The sequence below is a fragment of the Haemorhous mexicanus genome, chromosome 21 (genome assembly GCF_027477595.1).
Source record: "Haemorhous mexicanus isolate bHaeMex1 chromosome 21, bHaeMex1.pri, whole genome shotgun sequence".
In the NCBI taxonomy this organism is placed as follows: Eukaryota; Metazoa; Chordata; class Aves; order Passeriformes; family Fringillidae; genus Haemorhous; species Haemorhous mexicanus.
In genome coordinates, this window is record NC_082361.1 from 6199316 (window position 1) to 6218055 (window position 18740).

General features: G+C 48.8%; 1 protein-coding gene across 6 annotated transcripts in view; it reads right to left on the reverse strand.

Annotated features, from left to right (window-relative positions):
- COL27A1 (collagen type XXVII alpha 1 chain) overlaps nucleotides 1-18740 on the reverse strand; it is a 143729-nt gene that overhangs the window by 113928 nt on the left and 11061 nt on the right. For all 6 annotated transcript variants that reach the window (XR_009489099.1, XM_059865557.1, XM_059865556.1 and 3 more), the window contains exons 3-4: nucleotides 14517-15940; nucleotides 5427-5480 (exon numbers count right to left, since the gene is read on the reverse strand). Coding sequence is in view for 5 of the 6 variants with exons in the window: in XM_059865557.1 (XP_059721540.1) it covers nucleotides 5427-5480; nucleotides 14517-15940 (1478 nt within the window). In the remaining variant the exon portion in view is untranslated. The remainder of the gene's footprint in view (nucleotides 1-5426; nucleotides 5481-14516; nucleotides 15941-18740) is intronic.

An 18740-nucleotide genomic window follows, 5' to 3' on the forward strand; every position in this document is an offset into this window, starting at 1 on the left:
AGTCCTGGGGCTTGTGTTAGACATCTGAAACTGCTCTGGCAACTGAGGAGAGAAAAGGGTGTAGCCTGCCAGCAGTCCTAAAAATTGTAAAAAATAATTGATCTTGATGTGTTCCAACATGGTGAGTCCTGAATTTGGGATTCCACCCACATTCTTGGCAGAGGAGGAAGATGCTGTGTGGCACAGTTAGATGGGCTGAGTAACAAAAGGTGCAGGAAAGCAGCTGCCTCAGGAGCTGTCAGCAACAGTTAATTGCTATATTGGATTAATTAATTCCATTTACCACTCCCACCTAGAAATTTGGATTCTCCTAAGTGTATTTATCATCAATACATCAGTTTTGCTCCTCTTATCTCCACACAGGGTAGGACAGTGCTGAGACCACTAAATGAAAAAATCCCACTGCATGTGTCACTATTTGCTCGGGTGCTCATTTCCCCACCCACTTCAGCTTCCTATATCTGCTGAAACAATCCAACCTAGCAGCAGGCAGACTTGCATCTGGAAGCTTCCAAGCCTTGTACCAGAAACTCCATGGAAAATGTGACATGGGACAGCAGCAGCCCCAGGCTGCTCCGTGGCACGGAGAGCAGAACAATCCCTGAATGTGTTCCCCAGGCCAGGAGGGGTTTCCCATCTCCCTGGAATGCTTTCTGTGTGAATGATGCTGCTTGAGAAGGACACTGAGCCACCCAGCAGGGCTCGGGGTGCCTGGAGATGGGATCCTGCTCACAGAAGCCCTTTTATGCCTCATGGTTCCCAGCCCACAAAAATTAACAAAAGTGTAACTGTGCATAGCTCCCCCCAAACCCTCCAGTATTCACAAGGAAGGGGAAAAAATTCCTCCCAACTCCTGCTAAATGCTAGAGAGCTCCAGTCAGAGGAATGACCACTCATTTGAAGCTCATTAAGTCTTGGGGTTTCACTGTGTAAAGCAACTTTTTCTGCTTCTGACCTACAGATCCCACTGTGACCTCTGGCTTGCTGAAAAAGAGCTAAATATTTGAGGAGAAGCCAAGCAAACTGTTTCTTTAAACACTTTTCAGAAATTGGAAGATCTTCCTAATGGAATGAGGATCCTGGGGAATCTCCCCAGCTGACTGAGCTGGTTGTTTCAGGAGGGAAGCCCTGCATTTTGAAGGAAAGGGTGATTTTTTCCAGCCACAGACCAAATGTAACAGGGACATGTTACACTGGGACCTCCCAGTCTTTCAAGCTGCTGTGGTTCACAGGAGGATGGCAAGTGCATCCTGAAGCATCAGGGAGTGCATGTGTGCTCCTTTCACCCAAATCCATTTGGATTTCTCCCGTGGTGTCTCAGAGTTTAAATAAACCAAGAGCAATTACAGCACATCAGGTGTTTTATTGCTGATTCTGCCTCTGACCTGTGCTGTGGACAGGGATGAAACACTTCTTGTACCTGAGTTTGCTCACCTGTTGGAAAGGGAGTGAAAACCAGTGGGACCTGGCTTCCTGAATTATTTAAGTGTTTTGGAAAGTCTGACTGTTGCTCTTTTCTTGCTGTCCTGGGAGCTGAGCAAACAACCAAGGCCAGGGTGGGCAGGGCTTGGAGCAACCTGGTCTAGAGGAAGGTTCCCTGCCCATGGTGTCAGGTTGGACCAAGATGATCTTTAAGGTCCCTTTCAGCCCAAACCATGCCATGAGCTGGGCTCCTGTCTGGCATGTGCCTGAGACTTGCTGTTTCCTTCATGCAGAGGCCAACCAGGTAAGTGGGATTTCCACAGCCCCATCTGGAGGGCAGGGTTTAGGACCAAGTGTCACTCACAGCTCTTTTCTGCAGATCTGCTCCACCCGTGGGTACCTTGCTGGTCAAACCACCCCAGAGGAATGAGTCCCAGCTTGTGGTGGATGCAGATGTGCTGTTCAAAGCAGATGTGCTGTGCAAAGCCCCTCATGCAGACAGCCCTGGGTGAAGCTCACAGAGCCTGCAGTGAGGCAGGAACAAGCTGCAGTGCTGAAGGAATGATTGCTCCAGTGGGAGCCCTTTGTTGACAGCTCCTTGTAGAGCTTGCTGGCACATCCCTGAGAGCAAATCCCAGCCCCAGCCTCTGCCTCCCTGGGAGACCCTGATTTTTGGAGAAATGCAAAAAGCTCAGCACCCATGGCTTGCACAGAACTGGGGGTGTCACCCAGTGCCACCACTCACACTTACCACCATGGAAAAGGTGTCCTGTGACCTGCCTGGCATTTCACATCATATAAAGCTGGGGAAATCCTTCATTGCTAACATTGCCATTCCCTCAGATCTTACACAGACACCTGATCAGGCACACAGCACATTTATCCAAGAATAAACAGTGTGGACAGACCTCTCCCTATGTCTCAAATTCTTTAATGCAGACACGAAAACTGAAAACCAGCTGGATAGAGACAGAGAAACTCTTCCTGGAGAGCACACAAGGCAGTACAGCAATATCTCTACAGACTGGAGAGCTCCTGAGATGGTGTTAGCCACTCCTGGGATAGTGTTAGCCACTCCTGGGATAGTGTTATTGGCCATTCCCATTGCAATTTTTAACTCATTCCTCTTGGTGTCCCTCAGGAAATAATGAGAAGAAGAAACACCCAATTTTCACTTGTTATGAAAATGAAAATTTACTTTCGTAGCTGCAGAGAGGAAAGCACAGGAATAGCCTGAATCTGTCTCAGTGGGCCCCTGCTGCTGGAGTGATAGGGTGTGCAATTAATTCCATGCTCCCGAAATGGGGATTGGCTTTTAAAAATGGAGAAACTGTAATTTTCAACAAGACTACCACACTATCTACTCTGCTACCCTGCCTTGGATTGCTCTTGAATGCTGAGATATGTCCCAGTCAGAACCTCTTCCATGCTGTCACAGAGGCTGGGATGTGTTTTTGCACAGCAGGTGGCATTACCTACATGGAAGAGCCACCCTCAGACTATACAGCTGGGTCTGGTGATACTCATCTGCTGAAAACCAGGAGACAGATCCATGGGAGCAGCCAGATTTTCCAACAGACTCTCACCCACCACAGTCTCACTTAAGGCAAAGGCTGACCAGAGATTTCATTTCACCCTGACCTATATGGGGGGAACAAAGGCAGGAGACAATATGGGGTGGAAATTGTGCACTATACATCAGCAGAGGAAACTTCACACTACACAAAGTCACAAGTCAAATGCTGCTACTGGATTTTCAAATGTGCCAGGCAGCTGTATAAGCATTAACAACACAGAAATTATACAAGTTACAACAAGAGCAATTGATCTCATGCATTAGGCCAAAAAAATTGCACTGGTGACAAAAAGATCCTTCCTTTCCTTTGCATCCAGCACTGCAAAGTTGCCTGCAATATTCACCTTTCCTCTGGAGCTCCAAACTTGGGCTGTAGCCTGGTGGGACACCTCATGGCTTATCCATGGGCTGGTGCAGGAACTCTGCAGCTGGCTTTTTGGAGGATCAGGTTAGGAGAGGTAGAACATAACCCCTGCAATGTTGCACGTTTATTTTTAAGTTTTTCAAGCACAACAAAAGCAAAAGATGCCAAGAATTCCCCTAAGCCTATCTTAGTTCCCGGACGCTTCACTTTCCAATGAAATCCCTAAATCCCAAAGAGAGACAAGAAAAAATTACCAGGAGAAACACTTCCCAAAGTCAAAGCAATTCAGGCACAGAGCAGTCCTGTCTCCAGTGCTCCAGGCCAGACATTCACAGAGTGACCCTTCTGCCCCCTCCCAAAATTAGCACAGCCTCTCTGAAGAGGTCTGAGCCAAGCCAGGCTCAGCTGTGCTGAGCACTTCCTAACTGGGAACTCTTTCCTGGACCAATTCTCAGCACCTCTGGCAGGGACTGAGCTCAGAAACCCTCTGTTGCTTATTGTCTTTCAGAGGATCATCTTAAATATAGGATGGAGCATGCCACAGCTGGGGATAACAGACAAATATGACACAGCTTCCATGATGCTATTTCCTTCAGAAGAAACTCAAGTGGAATTGGGATGTGGAGCTGAAATTTGGTCACTCCTACAGCAGGCAGGGGATGCAGGTGGGGACTCCAGACCTGGAGTTTAGTTTGCAAAGCACAGGATTGCCAGAAGTAACAGCAAACCCCCCTCATAAGCAATGAGCTGGGGTAGGAACCAACTTCCAGCTTTAACGGGGATGGCAAGAAATGCAAACCCTGGGCAATCTACTGAGCTGGGAGCAGCTTGGGCCCTTGTGAAGAAGATATCAGGGCTGATGCTTCACGAAAAAACTCCTCTAACGTGGAACAGATTTTCTCATCCATAAACACGAGCCTGGTGCTGCCTAACCCAGCTCACTTACAGCCCAAATCAGCTTTTGATTCCCACAGGCCCAGGCTCCAGGGGTCCTGCAGACCTGCAATTTACTGTTGGAGAAAGGAGATGAGTTTGTTTTTGCTGGTCCCTGTGAGATCTCACAGGAGTGTAGCAAGTGTCCTGGGGGAATGCCTGAGAGCCTCCCAGCTCTCAGCCTCTTGCTTGCTCTTTAAAGACATTACATGGGGCTTGAGGTTCAGCCAAGTATGTGTGAGGAAATCTCCCTCTGCTGCCAGGCCAGGATGCTGCCTGGATCACAGATCCAAATATTCCCTTCCTCCAGCCTCAGACACTCACAGCTCTGGATTCCCAGCCCACAGCAGTGCTGAGGGAAGGGGCTCCATGGCTGTACCCTGTGGACAGCCCTGTGCTCCCAGGAAAACAGCCCCAAGCTGCCAGGAGAGCAGTGCCAGCACTGCACAGTATCCAGGTCAGGCACACTGCCCAGCCCTGGGAGAGCTGGGCCAGAGCAGGAGGCTTTTCTCACAGCTAGCTGCAGCACTCAGCTCCAGATGTTTCCTCAGCACAGCACTCAGTGTTCAAAGATCTGCAGCAGAATTTCATTTGGGGAGGAAGAAATTCTGCGAGAGCCATTGCGAATTCCTGGACTGATAAGGCATTCTGCTTTAGAGCTTGAAAAGGAGTCAGAGAGCAGGTCTGGGGAACAAAAGAACCTCATCTCTGTGTGTGCTGGGTCCTTGGTCCTGGACCTTGGTCCCACCAATGAAGGACCTTGAAGTAAACAATTCGTGAAGCTGGGGAGAGGGAAGGGGAGTACAAAAAGCAGCCAAAGCTAATATCCAGCTAATATTCAGCTTGCAAGAAGGAAAAGATACTGGAAACAAAATGAGACAGACAGATCTCATTCTTCTGACAGCCCTTTGGAAACATCCATCCCCAGCCTTTGCTGATGCCAAACCTTAGCTCAGGGAGGCTGCAAATCACCAGTGTGGAAACCTCCAGCAGGGAATGAGAGAGGAGACAGAGCTCAACAGAGAGGGTCCTGAAGAAATCATTACTCAGCCACAGGAGCTACAGCAGCCCTTGGAACAACAGGACAGGCAAACTCAAATGCAGATGGAAGGAAGTTTTTACAGCACTTACTCGAGAACCTCTCTTGCCAGGGGGTCCAGGTAAGCCTGGCAGACCTGGTGGGCCCTAGAAAAACAAAAACAGGTATTAGTGATGGCTCTGCAACAGAATGGTGCTCCTGACAGTGCTTCACAGACACCCATAACACAGTCATTTGGAGAAGACCTGGGGAGAAGGGCCAATTACAGCATCACAGCCAAAACTTCCCTTCAACTTATGCTGTTACTATAAAGGGATAAAAAGCCACGCACAAAAACATCTGCAGGAGCACGTATTTCCACAGAGTAGAGACAGAGCATCCCCATCTCCCTGCTGCAGCCTGCATTCCCAGGATCACAGCTGTGCCTCGTGCTTCCCCTCTCCTGGACCTGTGCTGTGTCACAGGGGTGACACAACTGTGTCCCAGTTTGGGTTTTCCTGCTCTGTGTTAGCACCTTGGCAAGGGAAGCACATGGTGTGTTCTAATCTCCATCAGCTGGACACGTGCAGCTCTTGGTGTTGTAGGTTCCTGCATGAGTTACAACAAAATCTGGGAGCATTTGTAACCCCAGCACTTCATATATCAGAGCAGCAGGTTATAAAATGTAATAAAATTGGTGTCAATGTTGGAAATTCTTAAATATGGATCTGTAGCAAAGGAAAGGTCGGGTCATACACGTCAGAGTAGTGGGGGCTCTTGTAAGAGGGGAGGAACAAAGTGGAGATATCAGGATCCCAGCTGTGCACTGATCTGAAACAGGTTAGGAAAAAATACTTAACCAACGAGGCTTGAACTCCTTCGAATTTGTTCATCTATTTATTCATTTTGTTTTCAATGGGCTGGAGAATTCAGATTTCTGGAGAGCCATCTGCAACTCCTAGTAACTCCTCAAAACTTCTTTTTCCCCCAAGCCAAATATGTCTGACAAGAATAACTGTTAATTAAAGTGTCTCCCAGAGGACTTATATTCTGGTAGTTTGCTACAAAAGACAAGTTTCCATTGCATTCAGTGGAGACACATCCAGAGCAGCCAGTGAAGGGTGTCTGGAAGGCAGCCTGAGCTCTCTGCCTGCAAGGCAGGTCCCAGGAACAGCATTCCGCAGGGATGAAGGTGCAGGGCATGGAGCAGGTGCAGGATGAGCCCCATGGCCACATTCTGGCCTTGCTCCCTTCCCACTGGGCCATCCCTGTGGGATCTCCTCCCTGCCAGGCTGGCCCTGCTGCTCAGAGCTGCTCTGGCTGGTGCTGCCCACCAGCAGGAGCAAAAAAGCTCAAGATCTCTAGTGCAGCTCCCAGGAGTCATCAAGGGCATGATTCAGTAAGAAAAAAATCTACCCAGGAGATCCCTACCCTAAATCTCATGCCCAGGAAAAGATTTTGGAAAAAGAAAACTTGCCTGAACCATACAGGTAACCAATGGATAAATATTCTTCTGATATTACCAACCCTCCCACATATAAACAGCTCATTAGGTTGTATAAAAGTCTATTATCTAAAGTCTTATCTATTTTAAGAATCAAACTTGGCACAGTAGAAAAAAAGTCAAGGAAGGCATAAGGACACCCCAGTGTCCTCTGTGCTGTTAATTTATCAGCACAACAAATAAAGAGTACCTTTTTTCCCTTTAGTGAAGGTAACAAGAAAAGGTTTGTTTTAAAGGAGCCTACACAGCACAGAACAGGTAATGTCCCTCACTGTGACACATGGGATGAACTTCTGTCACCACATGAGCCACAGGTAATGTCCCTCACTGTCCCCCCATGAGCCACAGGTAATGTCCCTCACTGTCACCCCATGAGCCACAGGTAATGTCCCTCACTGTCACCCCATGAGCCACTGCTGCTGCCCAGCCCTGCCTGCCCTGGAGATGTCCACTCTCCACAGCATGGGACACTTCATCTGACCCCTGTGCCAGCTGCTTGCTGCTGGCTAACACAGTGTTACTGCTCTTTGTATTACCAACCCTCACTGATAGAGCTGACCCTGATTTTAGCAATATCCCAGTGTTTTAACCTGCCATTGTGCCAGCTCAGGGCCCCGTGCATAATGCAATTATACAGCTGTGCAAATAGACACGTCATTGTCGGGCTTTTTTTGAGCTTCATGTATAATTGTGCTCCAGAATCCCAGATTTTACTAAAAATATCCCCCTGCCCTTTTAGTTGGGATGATAACTATCAAACCATGAATCCAGTGCAACTGAGGCAGCAGCAGGTTTAATAGGAGTTTATCAGAGATTAATCCAAGTCCTTAACCTCTCTTCCACCAAACCCCATCCCCATTTACACCCTTAGAGGAGGTAAAAGAGGAGATGAAACTGTCTGAGCATGGCATTCCCCGTGTACCAGAATTGAGGTGACCTTTTCCACCTTCCAGCTAACAGCAGCTGCAATTGTACTTGGCTGCTTGAGCAAAAACCTTCTCCAAAAATGTGAGCTGCTCAGAACAGACTGAAGCTAACACAAAAATAAGGAGAGAGTTAATACCAGCACTGGAGTGGGAATACAGAGTTGAGAGAAAGGCTTCTAGCTGGAAAAGCACAGAGCAGTACACAGCTCAGGAGTCCCTGCTGTGGTGTTTTGATCTGCCATCCCTTCAGACTCATTTTTCCTTGCTTGAGGAGTAAGAGGGATAAGGGGAAGGTGGGATGAGTGGCTCAGAGGTGCCTGGCACTACAGTAACTCAGAAGGAAAGGATGTGACCACTTTAAATAGAAGCCAGTGAAGGTGGAAGAGCACTGGGGCAGGACTGGCACAGGCAGTGGTGAGAAGTGACACCCTGTGAGGCCACTTTGTACTTGTCACATTTCTCAGTTCCTTGGTGGCTGGGTTGGATGGGACAGGGGCTGTGCCTTCCTGGTGCCTCCTTTCCCCTCTCCCTCTCTATCACCCAGCCCATGCTCTCAGACAAGAGGCTCAAGCTCTGGGACAAGGGCTCCACATGTCACAACTGGGGAGAGCAATGCTGAAATTCACTCAAGGAAAGTGTGCATCCAGAGAGGCAGCCACAGGAGAAGGGGCTGGATCAGGGCCCAGCTTCTCACAAATGATGGATGCAGTCCCCTTCAGGTGCAGGGCTCCACAGGGGGGGCAGGAGATGTCTATCAGTGAGCCTGCACACACAGCCCCCAGCCTCACCCCCAGCTCAGGTCACACAGAGCCTGTGGGGACCTCTGCACTGTCCCTTTAGGGCACCCCTGGGGAATTTCATCGGGAGCAGAGGGGAGTGCTCCAAGGGCAGGAGGATTTCCTGCTGCTGGCAGTGGGATGAGGATATCAGTGCTCTGCCCTGCCCTCCCATCACAGGGATGAAGCCTCCTGTGGCAAGCTCCTGTCCCTGGCACTGCAGCTCCTGTCTCCTGGCTCCTTGCCTGCTCCTTCTGCAAACTGATGGCAGAGAACACCCACCCTGTTATCACACAAAGCAAGATCAGAGATCAAGGAGAAACTCAGCAGCAGCAGCAGCAGATACTCTCTCTCTTCTCAAGCCAAACAGCTGAGCTGTTAACCAGCCTGAACAGCTCCTGAAGCAGCTCAGGGCAGCCACAATAAAGTTTAACCCTTCTCAGTTTCCCACGGTAGCATTAGCAATGACGGCCGACCCCACCAAACGATTACAGGATTTATTCTAAGCTGCTGCTGGGAAACTTGCTGGTGCAAAAGAGACTTTTTTTTTTATCTTAGCTCTCTGAGCTTCAAATTGCAAATGGAAAATTAAACATACTTGTCTGAAAGGAAAATACATCGGACCCTGAGGATAAGGGAAATCTTGCCATTTCCTCTTGCTGCTAATTTATACCTCTGCCTCTCCCACACTGTGACCCCCCCTCACTGCTTCCTCTGCCCACAGCAGTGCTGCAGGGAGCAAGGTGCCTTCTGAGCTCCAAACTCAGCAAGGCCAAACCTGCTGTTGAATTAAAGCTCACTGAGTACAACAATTGGTGCTGGAAATTGGGAAATGACTGCTGAATCAACTTGGTCAGATAGCAAAGGATTCCTGTAATGGTTTCCCCAGGGGTGAGTACTCAGCCTGCCAGCAAAGAGCTGAGATTTCCCAGGAAATTATTAAGCTCATATTCCAGTGAACACTGACAGATGGACATATTTACTTTAGGGTATTCCCAATGTATTTCTGTCCAGCCACTAGTGGCACAGCTCTCCTGTGTCCCAGAAAATTCAGTTTCAGAAGTTCAGAATGCTGCTGGGACTGAGGAGAGAGGAGAGAACATTCCTCTTTCTCAGGTGTTCATGCCTGTACTAAAAGTCAGCTTAAAAAGGAGTTCAGAAAACACACCAAAAGCTTCTCCCCACATTGGCACCACGTTCTGAGCAGGGAGTGACATTCCCCCTGCAGATAAAGGGGGAATGAACTGTTTTCTTCCAAGAAGAAAAGAAATACTCCTACAGGAAAGATGGCCACTGCCACAAACCTGCCCTTTAGCCTTGTACCTCTGGAAGCACCAGCCAGGAAGGACTGAACAGCTACAGGGACAGCACTGGAATTCAAAATTCCCTGCTTAGGAGAACAGAAAAGGAGGAGGAAAAACCCTCATCTTCAACAGCCTGGCAACTTCTCCTCACCTCCCCATCATTGCCAGGATTTAGAAACTGCCTAAAACAAAGCTAGAATTTTAGGGGGGAAAAACTCCCAACACTTTGGTTACTTTCTTCTCCAGGGCAGGCTTATCGTGTTAAAATTTGGACACGTCTGGGTTTCAACCAGTGTAAAAACAAAAAGCCCTCAGAATTCTGGCAGGAGCTGAGCTGCTGGTGCAGAGCCAGCCCTGTAACACGATTTCCTCACCAGGCACAGATGTTTGCTCTGGGTCTGTGCAACACCTATCACACAAAGGTCCTTGTCCACAACTGGGCTCCTCACAGAGTAGCAGCACAATGCACAGCAAAATAGGAGTGTTCCAGCTTGATGAAAGCCACTTTTCTGCAGAGACATTTCAGGAACAGGCTCTGCAGGGCACTGGAGTGATCCCAGACCTTGGAAGGCAGCCTGAAGGGCTGGGAAGGAATACAGGGATCACCGACTCTACTACTCACTTTCTATTTTTAAAAATTTATAAAAATACTTGTATATACTTGTACAATCCTAGATCCTTTGCAGCACATTTATCTCAAACACACTATCAACTATCTCTCTTCAAAATTAACTTTATTTGACACAAACAGATGTCTCTGATGCTTGGTCATTTGCCTGCAAGATTTCCCTTCAGGGATATTTCTGGTTAAATCACAAAAAAAAATTGATCCAGTTATGTGAGCAAGGGTAAAACTTTCCCCATGCATTATACAAAGCATGCAGTCTCTCTTTTTTTTATTATTAATATGACTCATTCATTAATAGATATTCAAACACGTTGTGTGTTCCTTAATTTATCATGGGCTGGCAGCTCAAACAGCCTTTTCTGGTGTGAGGAGGACTGGAAATAGGCACTTCATATATTTTATCTGTGTTTCCAGTCACCTCTCTTCCCTGCCCACTGATTGAATTGGCTGGGATTGTTCCTTTAGGGAAGGAGCTGTGCTCCAAGACAAACTGCTCGTGCAGAGGATGGCAGCTGGAGCAGTCTAGACTGGGGACCTTGGAAACACATGTGCCTTGCAGAGAGGGAGACAGAGGGGGAGGGAGAGGGAGCAGCCTGCCAGGCACCACCACTGCCTCCAGCCTGGGGCTCCTGGCCCTGCAGATGGAACTGGGGGTGTGAGCCCCCCTGTCCTCTGGCTGGATATTGGGGTGTCCTTGAAAAGCACTCCCTGCTCCTCTTGCCTTACTTAGCACTTCCACAGCCTCTCAGTGATCCCAGCCTGCACATTCAGCAGAAGGGGTGGTTTTCTTGCACTAAAAAATAACCCTCAGCCTTGTCAAGAGGCTTGGCTGTAGGGAAGGAATTGCAGCTTTGCATGGGAAGAGAAAGGTCTGACTTAGGGTGTGCAGTGCTAGACCCCAGCCATGCCAGGGAAGGGGTTCAGCACAGCTTCACCTGGCAGGTGGTGCTGGTGGGCAGGGGAGAGGCTTCAGTAGCCCCCCAAGACCTCCCTGCCAAACCTGCTGCTGGTCTAGACAGGCAAATGGCACCCATCCACTGGAGGGCTCAAATACCCATCACATCACAGCCTCAGTTCAAGGGTTGGACATACTCACAACAGATACTATCTTTCAGCATGCATTTTTCTTTTGAGGGGGGTTTTAGGCTACTTCCAGCCACGTGCTGGGGTCATGCTGCAGGGCCTGGAGCTCTGGAGCAAGGCTGGCTGAGATGCTTTGGGCAGTGGGGATGATCCAGAGGGATTTTTGCCAGCTGCTGAGTCAGTGCTGCGTTACTAACTTCGCACGATATCTGGGTGTTCCTTTTGTTATTTCTCCCCTCCAAAAAAACCATAGAGCTGAGATCCCAGATGCTTGTGGTTATTAATGGTTCCCAAGAAGTTTTTCTTTTTTAAGAACATATTGCCCTCCCTTCTCTAGCTGCTCAGCAAACCCAATGCTCCTGTAGAATTGATGCTCTGCCCGAGTTCCATGTGGGATGCAGCGTCTCCGTTTCCTTTTGCACAGCATCCTAGTGGTCCTTCAGGACAGATTAATACCTGGAGGGTGCTGACTTTTATTTCCAAATAAATCCTTTCAGTCCTTTGCTCACACTTCTCTAACCATCAAACCCTTTCCCTATTGTTAGATGGGGCCTTTCTGCACAGCTAAGAATATTTCATTGGTTATTTTAGTAGAATTCACAAAGCCTCAAGTGCAGACACCACACAGCCTTGAGTCATCACTGCCTCACACCATGGCTGCCATTGGGATGATCAGAATGAACAACAGTCCTATCTCTCTAGGTGGAAGGATTCTGTGGCTGCCAGTCTGCCCAGAAATCACAGCCAAGGGGGCCCCAATCCTTGCTGAACGGGCAGGAGGCAGTTCCCCCCTCCCCACACCCCCCTCCTCAGGGTGACAATCTCCTTGAAGAGACCTTGTATCAGGCAGCAACTGGGAAAACTAATTAATCACCTTCTCCTTCCCTCGGTGTGCCAGACAGCAGATGACATTCCCAGCCCATTCCCTGCCCTGGCCAGGCTGGGATATCACTGACCTCATCAGCAGCGCCGGCCCGGCAGCACGAGGATGGCGCCAGGTAATTACTCAGGCACAGAACATTTATCAGCACTTTGCTCTCAAACATGCTCATCTGGCCATGGACGTGCTGCATTAATTTCTCAACATGTCATCCCCATTCTGATCTTTTTTTCCTCTTTCCCTTCCCACGTCAGAGACATCCAAGGAAGCGTGGTGCAGAGATCTCCGAGTGACTCACAGGAGCTGCTGAGCACCGTGTGGCAGCCAGCTCCAGCCAAGCCATAACCTTTCCCTCCCCAAGCCCTGATTCTGTTTCCAGCAGTCAAAGAGAATAAGGCCAGACAGAGCCTCAGAAAGTTCTCCTTTCCCTCGGTTCAGGACTCCAGTTTTTCTCAGACAGGATGGAAAAATCCTGCCATCTCTTCCCTCAGCCCTCCACAGCCTGAATCCATTTCTTTGCTGTGATTCACAAGCCTGAGAGAGATTTTCCACTCCAGTTCAATAATAAGCTCTTTACATTGCAGGGGCTTAGAGCTCGGTCGCCCTCATGACACTTGAAGAGCAAGAAGGTGGCAGAGGGCAGGATTGTGGTGGGCTTGGAGCAGGCATCCAGATCCACCCCTTAAAGCTAAGTGATGTTTTAAGGGAAATGCAAAACTGCTGGATTTCTTCTCTTGGAAATACGCCCGAAATGACTCTCCACAAAACACAGAAGCCTGCCCAAAGATCAAATTGCTGGAGCTTGTTCTGTCTACTCAGGGATTTAGCAAAACTTCTCCAAGCAGCAAGACTCCATCAGAGATGGGTGCCTGTAGCCCATGCTCAACCCCTGCCCAGGATGACCTTCACCTCTCCCAGGGGCAGGAACCTGGGAACAAAACACCACCCTGGCTGACTCCACACCCAAAGAGCAGGGAGAGAAATCACCACCCAGCTTTGAGATGGGACAGGAGGAAACACAAACTGCTCATCTCCCACTGAGGACTTGGGGAGACCCAACCATTCCACTTTAGGTGTTACTTGCACCAAGGAGCAGCTCTGCAGAGACAAGTGCTGGTCATTCCTTACACCAGCCTCAATATTTCCATTGTAAACTCTTCTTTCACTATTTTAAGAAGTCAGCTATAAAAATTCCCTCTAGGCTGGATCTTGGCAACCAAAGGCTCTGTCTGGGAGAAACTTATTTTACATGTACAACCCCTCTCTCCTATTGACAGTTTGGGTTGGAACACCAAATCCCCCTAAAAGTTGGCCAGTTTAAAGATCATGTTTGCATTCTCAAATTTGGAAAAAAAAAAAAGAAGAACAGCCAGCAGATAATTAGTGGGGCCTGAGTGCTTTCAGCATTACAAAACGTGTGTATGCTTTTATAATGGCCAATACATACAACCTGAAAGGGATTATTTTTTATATGGAATGCAGTAGTTAAATTTATAAAGGAAACTTTTTGCATGTTTTAAGCGCAGGCTATGAGAAATAAAAACCAGAACAAAACACCCAAGAAAAACTTATACCATAAAAACAAATGAGACCTTGTTTAAAAAAATAAATCCTGGACCCATCTCTGCACTTGCATTTGCTGGAATAGGGCACAAATATTTTCTAGATTTGTGAATAACAGATACAAAACAGATTAATAACAAGTGCCAAGAAATAGTTAACTTGAGGCATGTTTTTAAGGCATCTGGGTTTTCTATGGAAGATGACCAGAGATAAACCAAGGGTGTGGAAGATAGCACCAACCTGGTCATTTAGCCAGCAATTTAAAGGAAAAGAAGGTGTGATTTCTCTTTTTCTTTCCTTTCTTTTTAAAACTTTAACATTAAGCAGCAACTTTAACCACAAATGTTTCACAGCATCCACCATCACTGAACACTCAGGTTCAAACTGAGATTTATGCTAAAATTGTGATGATCAGGAATGCAGCAGGGCTTGGCTGCCACACTTGGATGAGCTTCACAGAAACCCTTGGAGCTTGTGGTCTGCCAGCCCTTGAGCCGAGCTGTGACTGGGAACAGCCACCACGAAGAGCCTGAACATACCTGAGGTCCTCTCTCTCCTTTCACGCCTGGAAATCCCAGTAAAAATGGAAACGGAGTGGGTGCCAAGGGGTCAAAGATTTGATAGCCATCTGTGGCAGCTGGGGTTGTGATGTTGAAAGCCCTGGCTCTGGAGCTGGGCCGGGCAGAGCCCAGGGGTGGCTTGGTGTACACCAGAGGGATGATACTGGGATCCACTCTCCTGGTGGGGGACGGCTTCTTTGGGATGGGCCCACGGCTTGGGCTCTGCGGGGTTTGCTTCAGAGTAACCAGGTGGACACTGCTCGTTGTGTTATCAGTCACCCTCCTCAGTGGCTTTACAGTACTGAGCGCTTCAGGGGGCTCAGTGGTTGGTTTTTTGTTGGTCTTCTTTTTGGTCTCTTGCTCAGACTCCTTCCTGCTGGCTGTGACCGGGCTCTGGCTCGTTGGTGGGGCCCTTTTAGCAGTGGGAAGGGGAGTTTTCTCCCTGCGTGTGCTGGGAGTGGGCTGAGACACCCTGAGGGTTGTCCCCACGCCCCGAGGGGACTGGGTGGGTACCTGTGATTTGGTACTTGACACAACAGGTGGGGCCACGGTGACCTTGGTGGCTTTGGTAGTCAGTCTTGGCCGCGATGGTGGGGTTGACAGCAACGTGGGGGTTGTGGTACCTGAACCCCTCATCTTGAGGGGTGCAGTGACCCTGCCAAACTCCGAGTTTGGGGCAGCAGTGGTCAGGTTTTTCAGACCCTGCAGTGAGGGCTCTGTATGCTGTGGGGTGCTGGGGGAGGCACTGGGATCCCTGGGCAGGAGGGGGATGAGAGGGGGCAGGTTTGGCCGGTAGGTATCTGCTTGCCTGCACTGTTTTTTCAGGTATTTACAGTAATGATGAGCTGCCTTGGCGGAAGGATAAATATCAAACTGGCAGATGGCTCCTTCAAACTGCACGGAGTGCTGGCTTATCTTCCCAAAGAGGAAAGATCCGTGTGGATCCAACGCCTCGTCCTTTTTAAAATGCAAATCCGCATGTACTCTGCGCTTCCCACAAGAAGTAAATAAAGTGACTGTCTGGCCACCAATGCTGATGGCCATATTGTGCCACCGGCCATCGTGGACATTGTAATCAAAATATACAGAGCGCTTGTGGCCCACGTAGACGATGATCTTCCCGGGCACAAACTGGACCCCCAGCTGCAGTTTTTTCTTTTTGCTCCTGACAGCAAAGAGAAAGGCGTTGTTGATGCGGTGGGAGCAGAGGCTCAGCACCAGGAGCAGGTCAGAGCTGGAGCCTGCGGGGAGCAGGGCGCTGAGCGGGGCTTCCACACGGGCTCGCTGAGTGAAGATGACCCCTGATTTGAAAGGAATGACTCCTGGAGGAACTGCACGGGAGGAGGACCATCCACTCGACGGCCTTTTCCCTGACAGGCCCAGTCTTTGAAGAACATCCACATCTGAAAGGGAAGCACAAAGGGTATGTGAGCTGCTGGGAGGCCCAATGGCTGGATGGGTGAGGAGGGAGGTGAAACCAATCTGTGCACAAAGGCTACAGGCAATCTCAGCTTTCATATCTAATCCCACCCTCACATACATAATCCCATAACCAGCATGGAGAAGTCACAGCTCTTCTCACATAATGTGAGGAGCAAGTGCATGCTCAGTGTGACTACCAGCAATTGCCAAAATGTGTCAGCTCCATGGTGCATCTGGTGAGTTCTCCTGTCCCACCTGGGACCAGCTCAGATGTTCTGGAGGGAGCTGATCTCACTACAAGGAAATTTCCCACTGAGCACCCCTAGTCCTCTTCCTGGGATTTAATTCTGAGTACTGACCACATAGCTGGAAAGGAATTCGAACAACAGATTGAGCTGGGATTGCAAAATTTTGTGTCCCCAGAGGGTAAGTAACAAAACTTCCAGAGGAAGCAAAGCCTTGTATCTGTCTCTCTCCAAGCTAGCAAGCAGCAGCTTTTGATCTTTGGAGAGTTTAGGGAAGTGCAGGTGCCTCCCAGCATGAAAAACATTACACCCAGATTTCAGTGAACTGCTCAAGGTTCTCAACAGTACTTTTTTTTCCCCAGCAGATCATCTTACAGCAATAAATTATTTTAATAGGTTGGAACCAGACCTGGTTTGTGAAGAGCTCAGAAATTGGTTATGGCTGCCACTGAGTAGTGGAGGTGAGATTTGCCTCCTGTATAATGTCACCTGGGAGCCAGGTGCCTTGCTCAAGCCAGGAGGAGAGGGACTGATGCCCAGAGGATCTTTCTTCCCCAACTCCAGGAGGAATTTGCAATGGACAGACAAGCAGAACCCCCTGCCTTCTGCCCCCGAGGTCTATCAGGAGTCATTCACAGCTCAGATTAGCAGGCAACAGCAACACAAACTGGGGCCAGCTGGCAGCAGCCTCAGCTGAATTATTTAGGAGAAGATGCCGAGGTCTACGTGAGCAAAGCTGCAAAAGCAAATGTGCCCAGACCTGAAAAAGGTCCTGTGCTGAGCAGCTAAAGGAGCTCAGCCTAGAGGAAAAGGAGGCTCAGAAGAGAACTTCTCACTCTCTGCAACTCCCTGACAGGAGGTTGTAGTCAGCTTCTGCTCCCAGGTGAGAAGCAATAGGATGAGAGGAGAAGACCTCAAGTTGTGCTGGGTGTGGAGGGTGTTAGAATGAAGAGTAGGAAAGGCTTCTTTACCAAAAGGTTTGTAAAGCATTGGAATGAGCTGCCCAGTGAAGTGGTGGAGTCACCATCTGTGGAAGTGCTCAAAAGACATCAGATGTGGCACTTGGGGACATCTAATGGTTTAGTGGTGGGCTTGGCAGCAGCCCTGGGTTAACAGCTGGATTTGATGATTGTAAGGGTTTTCCAACCAAATGATCCTGTTAAGGTGTTCATGATTCCTGTGACACAAGCACTGTGACAGTGAGCTGGGATAACTGCACTTCCTCCTCTCTTCCTGCCCAAATGCCATCCCCACCACTCCTGGACCAGCCAACTCTCCCATCTCAGTGCTCTTTGGGGAAGCCAGTCAGGGCTGTACAACCCAAATGCTAAGAGAAGAATTTAACACTCAGAAAGGTGGTGGTGCCAATCACAGCTAACCCCATGGAATTGCAACTTTTCTAGATTAAAAGTAAATAAAGAGTCCTCCAAAGAAAAAAACACCTAGCTCAGTTCCTAAAGGGGCCTTGGTATTTAGCTGCTTTCACCCTTAAATGTTCTGCACAGAACACAGTATTTGGAGAACTGGCACATAAAGAGCCCCTTGGTGTTGGCCAGAAGGGTTGTAGACTCAAGCAGTCTGAGACCTGTAATGCTGCTGGCCAAGAAGGGAGGAGAATGATGAGAAAACCTCTGTTCCTTGACTTTGGCAAAAACCTCAGCCATTTTTGTGTATTAAGAATGAGTCAATCAGTATTTACTTTGCCTGAGTTTAGCTTTATTCCCACTTTCCTTTTTTAAAGCAGCTTGACTCATTTTCTAGCAGACACTACCCTGGAGAAGGTGTGTCAGATGTAGAGAAGGATGGAAAGGTTCCCACTCTGTGCAGAGGGGTAATTTACTGCACAGCACGTTCAAGTGTTAATGACAGCATCTCTCCCATTCTCTGAAATCCTGGGTCTCCCACTGGTTTTATTCCATATTGTCCAACAGATCTGTCTCTCAGCCTTTCCCTCTCTGCACTGAGCAGAGGAATCATGGCAGTGTCTTCATTCTGGATTATCTCCCATGAAACAGCAAAGGCCAAAGCCTGGCTTTAGTGAAGTGAAGTGGGACCTTTGCCACAGACTTCAAAGGCATCAGGATTTATCCCTAAGAAAATAAATTTACCACTCAAGCAAGCAGCTAGTCTCCAGCTTCCAATTTCTACGTGTATTTTTAGGTTCTCCCTCAGAGGCAGACAGGGGCTGTCTCTGCTAGAGATGCTGCATGCTCTAGGAGTTATTTATTTGGGAGCTGCTCTGCAAAGACCTAAGGATGTTTCCATGCTCAGAGGATGCTGCTGCTGTTTGCAATCCCAATGCCTCGTTAGCAACAGCACCCAGGAGTGCTTAAGGGAAAAAAGCACAACCCAAACACTGCCCTCCCTCCAAAGCCGCTAAGGTGGAGCCGCACTCCGGGTGCCCACGCAAAATCCCATTAAAGCATCCTCCTGCAGGACACATGTGGGAACTTTCCAGCACCAGCTCCAGGCACAGAGCTCAGGGCTCCTGTGCACCCAGCCCATCTCCTCTCCTCTCCATCCCATCCAACTGTCC